This window comes from Desmodus rotundus, chromosome 1, assembly GCF_022682495.2.
Source record: "Desmodus rotundus isolate HL8 chromosome 1, HLdesRot8A.1, whole genome shotgun sequence".
Classification (NCBI taxonomy): domain Eukaryota; kingdom Metazoa; phylum Chordata; class Mammalia; order Chiroptera; family Phyllostomidae; genus Desmodus; species Desmodus rotundus.
Genome location: NC_071387.1, coordinates 32812238 through 32818237, shown reverse-complemented (window position 1 = coordinate 32818237; position 6000 = coordinate 32812238). Strand labels below are relative to the sequence as shown.

General features: G+C 51.6%; 1 protein-coding gene across 5 annotated transcripts in view; it reads right to left on the bottom strand.

Moving 5' to 3' along the window:
- Window positions 1-1409: 1409 nt before the first annotated feature.
- Window positions 1410-6000, bottom strand: part of UBAP2 (ubiquitin associated protein 2) — a 120387-nt gene continuing 115796 nt past the window's right edge. For all 5 annotated transcript variants that reach the window (XM_053923269.2, XM_024560055.4, XM_045195198.3 and 2 more), the window contains 7 exons: window positions 3888-3966; window positions 3463-3668; window positions 3103-3202; window positions 2913-3020; window positions 2693-2760; window positions 2423-2614; window positions 1410-2338 (listed from right to left, as the gene is read on the bottom strand). In XM_053923269.2, coding sequence (XP_053779244.1) covers window positions 2243-2338; window positions 2423-2614; window positions 2693-2760; window positions 2913-3020; window positions 3103-3202; window positions 3463-3668; window positions 3888-3966 — 849 coding nt within the window. In that variant the 3' untranslated portion in view covers window positions 1410-2242. The remainder of the gene's footprint in view (window positions 2339-2422; window positions 2615-2692; window positions 2761-2912; window positions 3021-3102; window positions 3203-3462; window positions 3669-3887; window positions 3967-6000) is intronic.

The window sequence follows — 6000 nt, the reverse complement described above, 5'->3', positions numbered from 1 at the left end:
GCCCATCTGTCTACTAATAAAATGTGAAATAAAATATACCTGTATTGCTACTTCCCCATGGGATGACCCTCTTTTTTTCCTTTTGTTAAAATTAAAGGTGGTCTCAGTATTTCTGCTGTTCCCTTGCAGATTATGCCCAGGACTCAGCTGATAAATTAAACAACAGAAACCAACTCTGGCTGACCTGCCTTTTATGCTTTTATCAGCTCACCTTGCAGAATATTCCCAATCCTTACCTAGCTTTAAGAAAGGTTATTAAAGACACAGCCATTTGTTAACTGTAATTCTGAAATAGGGCACAATCTGCCAGCCCAAGTAGGTCAGGGGAATGGATGGAGAGGTGTTCCACTGCCCTCCTTAGAAGGGCATTTGTTTTTATTGTCACTTATCTTGGGAACTTCCTGCTGATAAAAGCAAGGATCAAGCATCAAACAGGAGATCACAGTTTAATAAAATTTCCCATTTAGTTTTGGCTGTGGACACTTACCTGTTGTTTTTTTTTTTTTAAAGCCAGGATCCCAAGCTGTGGATTAACAGCAGCCACATGTCCAATCTGATGAAATGACCATTGACTTTAAAGTAGAAAAGGTAAAGAGTGGTCCTGGGCCGGTTTTGGCATATTGATTTAACCAACACTTGAAGCAGTATTCATTTTATTTGCTTATTTAGCCTAGTCAACACCTCTGAGTCTGAGTTGCCAGCCAGATTGTAGCACAGCTGTGCCTTAGACAACTGGGGAAGGCCGCCTCCTGCCAGACACACAGGAACAGTTTATGGCCCTGGCTCCTCTCTTGCCTGGTGGCCTAGAAGCAAGAGGGAGGACTGGCTTAGTTTAGGGGAAGTCGGCATTCTGCTTCCAGGTGAATAGTTTCATGGGATTATCTGGAGCAGATATTTAGGCCAGGATGTGCTTACCTACTACATACCACTCTGGCTCCTTAGTCACCTGTTCCACTACAGACTTGACTGTCAAACAATATTGATTGGCTGATGAAAACAAAGGTTTAGCTGTTCAAACTTACTCTCTCACAGGCCTAGAACCATGTTAGTAGTAAGTACCTTTGGCCTCTGGGAAAGAAATTACCCTGTCCTGGCATTCTTGCTGATGGAGCCTGTAAGAGACTGCAAAGTTAACTTCGACAAACACTTCCTGTGCCCTGTCAGGACCTTTTGCTGTCCTTTCAGCTGTATCATTTACCCTCCACTCCCTGGATGCTGACTGGGGCCAAAGCAAGAGAAGGGCCAAGCAAAGAAAGGAATACCAATTTAAGCCTTCACAACCTGTTGTCAGGAAGACTGTGACCACATGAGCTTTTCTTCAGCCCTGTGGAGTCCAAGAGTCCATGGAACCATAATGAAGATGGCCTTGACCCTGAGCTATCCTTTAGTCACACCACGCAGAGACTGTGCATGCTCTCAGAACTTTATTAGGTGGACTTTGGGCAAAAGAGGAAAACCCCTGAAGCAGTCGCCCATCTGGTTCAGGACAACTGGAATAGAGGAGCCTTTGCGTGGAGACGTGCTCTCATGGAGCATATCTTTTATTTCTTTTAAAAGGGGAGCTCACTGGCTGAACATCTCTGAGCACAAAATCAGATTATTATTAAAATGGTCAGCCAGAGAAGGCAAGTCTCTGGGGACAAGACTAGACCAGAAGCATATGCCCCTGCTCAATGTGCCACTTTGATGTTGAGTGGGAGGGGGGTGGGGAATGTGTCTGCTATTCCCAGATCAAGATTTGGCAGGAGGGAAACATAACGGATGACAAAAGGACCAGTTTCTCCTCAAGAGGGATAAAGAAATTACAGGGAAAAACACTCAAATAATGGTTTACAAGGGCACGAGATAAGTCGTGATTCTTCATTGGTACCTGACCCCATTACCCAACTGCCTTAATCCAGCCCTTCCAGACACCGCCCCTAGCAACCTCCTGGCAGAGGGGCTATGTGGAAGGCTTGAAGGCAGGAGGGGGACTTATTTTGCTACAGTGAAAAGGGGCTTGAGTGGGGAGCAGCACCTGTAACCCTCCCACTCCCCCAAGATTTCTGTCACATTTACAAATACATACATAAATACATTACATACAAGCGAGTCTGGGAGGGAGGCTCCCCACAGAGGCTCGGCTGACACAGTTACACGTCTCAGGAATTCTAGGAAAGGGTGCTGGGCTCCCAGAAACGGGCTCCATGTGTTCTCTCCTGCCCAGGGCAAGCCCTCCCCCAGCCCACCCGCTCTTCAGGGTTCAGTTTGTCCAGTATGGAGAGTTGCCGTAGGCAGGTTTGGAGGCTTGCGACTTGGGCTGCAGGGAGCTGGGCTGGCTGCGCTGACCCGAGCCACTCTGAGGAGGAGGAGAGAAGGCTGTTAAGGCTGGAGCAGAACCCTGAACCCAAGGCAGGGTGGCTGCCGCCATCACTGGGCTCACCTGGGCATCCTGGGGAAGGTGGTGGTGTAACAGCTGTGAGTGAGGCTGCTGGTGGGCAGGCAGGATATGCAAGAATGGTGGGGGTGCATAACCAGGAGCTGCTCCAGGGGCCAGGGGCCCAGTGGAACCCAAGGCTGAGGGTAGGCTGAATGGTGGAGGAGTCCCTGCATGAAATCCCTGCTTATCAAAAGTCTGTAGGGCAAAGAGACAATGGTGAGGACCTGGGTTACACCTCCCACCAACCAATACACCCACCCATCCCTCCCTCACCTGAGTTGTCTTGTAGACAGAACCAGTCATATCAGGTAGGCCAGTGGTGCTTGAAGACACGGACACTCCTAGGAGGAAAAGCAGTTGTTCCCACAGCAGTTGGTCCCAGCTCCAGCCACCCCACCTCCAGGGGCACTCTGGGGTAGCCTTGCCTGAGAAGGAGCCAGGGAGGAGATAACTATTCTAGGCCTCAATCCTGGAAAGGAGGGGCAGACGCTACCTTTGCCAGGCCCAGAACCTGCAGACTTGTTTTGTGCCTGTGATGATCCACCATAGCCACCCTTGGTGTAGTCTCCCGCTGCTGTCCCCTGGGTCAGGTCATCATAACCTAGCATAGCAGGGTACAAGAGGCATGTGTGAGCTAGGCATGCCTGCCCTATCCATGTCTCCGTGCTTAGAGCACCCCTTACCTGCGCTGTAGCTGTGCTGGCCATAACCACTGGCCTGCTGGAAAGGGGTGGTGGGGGTGCTGAGGTTCACACCATGCTGCTTGGCTGAGGCTGGAGGGACCTGGTGGGGCAAGCAGGAGTGGCATTGGAGGAGCAGATCAGGTACCCCTGCTTAGTGTAAGGCAGCAGGTAGCACAATCTCAAGGGACCAGTGTTTATGAGTGATTCAGTGTATGCTGGATATAAAAATATATAGAGAAGCAACCTTCACCACCAGCCCAAACATTCCTGAAGGCCAGATGAAACTCTCAGTGGGGTCATGTCCCTCTCTCTCTGCTTCTGCTCCCCATAGCTGAAATTACAGTTCCCACAGATACTCACAAACATGGTGGGCCCATACTGGAAGGCACTGGGCACGCCTGTGTAGTAAGGGAGGCCAGTGTAGCTGTAGCCATGTGGCAGTGCAGGATTCAGAAAGGGCTGTTGGGGGGTGTGGTGGGCCTGGGATTGGCTCTGCTGTGCCTGAGCCAGTGTGGTAGGGGGTGCAGGGGATGCAGAGTCACCTCGGCCAAACTTTGTGACATCACCTAGGAGAAGAGGAACACTGATTCTGGTCACTGCCCTTATCCAACCAGAAGAAAAAGCCAGGCTGCTTCCTGCAAACCAGAATAGGTGCGGCTGCAGGCTCAACACTGGGAAGCTAGCAGGCCTCTCTTAACCCTTCTGTTTCCAGAAGCCTGGGATTAGCTGTAGGCCAGTCTGATGCAATCCCCCACCCCACTCCTGTTTCCTGAACCAAGACTAACCTGAATATGGGTTATTAGTGAGGCTCCCATCTCGGCTGGCAAGGGCTGTGGGCGTAGCAAAGGGAATTCCGTAGTAATCCTAGGAGAGACCAGGGAGGCTCCATAAGCAGAACAGCCTTGCCCCACTTCCTGGACAGCAGGCTCAACAGGCAGCATAGGTACTTCCACGTGATGCCGCACTCCTGGGAAAAGCTAGGCCCCAGGGACGTCCCGTGCACATTCACAAAGTAAATGGTGCTTGGTGGAGTGGTACCATGTGGTAGCCACAAAGCACATAGCATGCAGACACCCTGGCCAACTGTCAGCCTTCCATAGGCAGAGCCACAGGAGGGCCAATCTAACATATCCATTTTACGCTGTAGATGGATGCTGGTGAATGCCAGTGGCAGAACCAACTCTGCTGGCATTTCCCACCTGAGAGATTCTAAAAAGCAGCTAAGAAAGTTGACAGTAGAAACCAGAAAGGAGTCAGCAGGAGACGAGGTGCCTAAAGGGTTTAACAGGGGTCAGATCAGCAATGCCAGGTAGGTCCCCAGGAATACAAGCAGGACCCCAGGTTAAGGTGCTGAATTTGTCTCTCATCACCCACTCTGCCCTGGCAACACTGACACCCCACAGGAGCCAGTGGAAGTATGGATACCAAGAGGGCAAAACACGGTGGAGCTCTGTGGAAAAGGGGAGGCCTGCCCCGACCCTTACTATGTCCCAAACATCCCACACCCTGGCCTGAGCCAAGGGAAGGCCCTTCTGCTTTCGTCGTGGGCAACAGTGCCTGGTCAGAGCCATAGTGGCTAAGAATGGCACCTACACTCTCCTTCAGCCTCCTTTTTCCAGAAAACTTGTAGCATCCTCAGCCCAGGACCCTAGGAGGAGGCAGGGATAGGAAAACAGTAGCAACACAACTGAGAACAGGCCTGGGGAAAGCCAGGGACGGGGAGCTCTTTCACAGAAGAAATGAAAACCCAAAGGTGGGAACAAAAGAGCGCCAGAGGCTAAGGAATGACCAAGGGGAAAATGAAAGCACTGTATCTCAAAAGGTAGACTCAGAAGTGATTTCTTCTAACGCACAGAACAATAAAAGAAATACAAGGCAGACGACTCCTAGGGCTGGGATTCCAATGAGCCACTACTTGGGGGTCTGACTAGGACCCACATGCAGTGGCACTCAGGGCCACCTTTTGCATCCCATCCCTAATGCCTTGGGGCTCCTGGGCCAGATGGTTGTGAGCAGGGAGTCCAGGGCCACTTCCAGCTTCCCCACAGAGCCCTAAGGCTCAGACATCCCCATGCTTGCAACATCCTTTCACTGGGGGTGTAGGCAACAGCTAGAGTCCAGCAGGCCCTTGGGCAGCAGCGTAATGGGCTACTGGTTTGCGCATGGGGCCCAGCTACCAGCCCCTGCCTTTTAGATATACTTAAGCAGATGGAGGGGAGTTCTCCTGTGAGCCAAGAGCTTCAGCCACTGGGAACAAGGAGATGAAGGTAATACCTGTAGCTGCCTGAGCTCTCTGTGGCCAGGTTGGGGATGGGCAGGGTGGGGAGTGGAGAGCATCACCAATGGGGAAGAGTCTGAGGAAGGACACCTCACTGGAGAGAAAACAGCTTCCCTGGGGAATAGAAAAGACCACATCCACCAGAGGGGACACTAGTATCCAAACAGCTTTTTCTTCCCAACAATGTGACAGAAGCCTTGCACTGCTGAAAATTACCAGGTGTCTGGGAAACCAGAGCTGGAGAGGAGCAGTGATGCAGGAGCCTGCAGGCTGTCAGAGCAGGGAGCATGCTCTTCTCCACGGCCCTCCCCCACTGCAGTCCTTTCACCAGACCATCCCAGGGAAGGCCCAGTGCTTCATCCTTGTAACAAGGGTCAGAATAAACAGGCAGCCCTGGCCTCAGAATGAGGCTGTAGCAACCGGGGAGATCCTGGGACTAGCATTCTTGCAAACAGTGATGGCAGGCCAGACTCGGAAGGGCCCTTAAAGCTGTCAGCTCTAGCTAGTTACTCAGCTGGGGACAGAAGAGCAGGTGCCATCACAAGCTTTACCAATGCCCACGTCAGAAAACAAAGACACTGAGTGGCACTGTGAAGAAAACTGTAACAACCCTAGGGGCA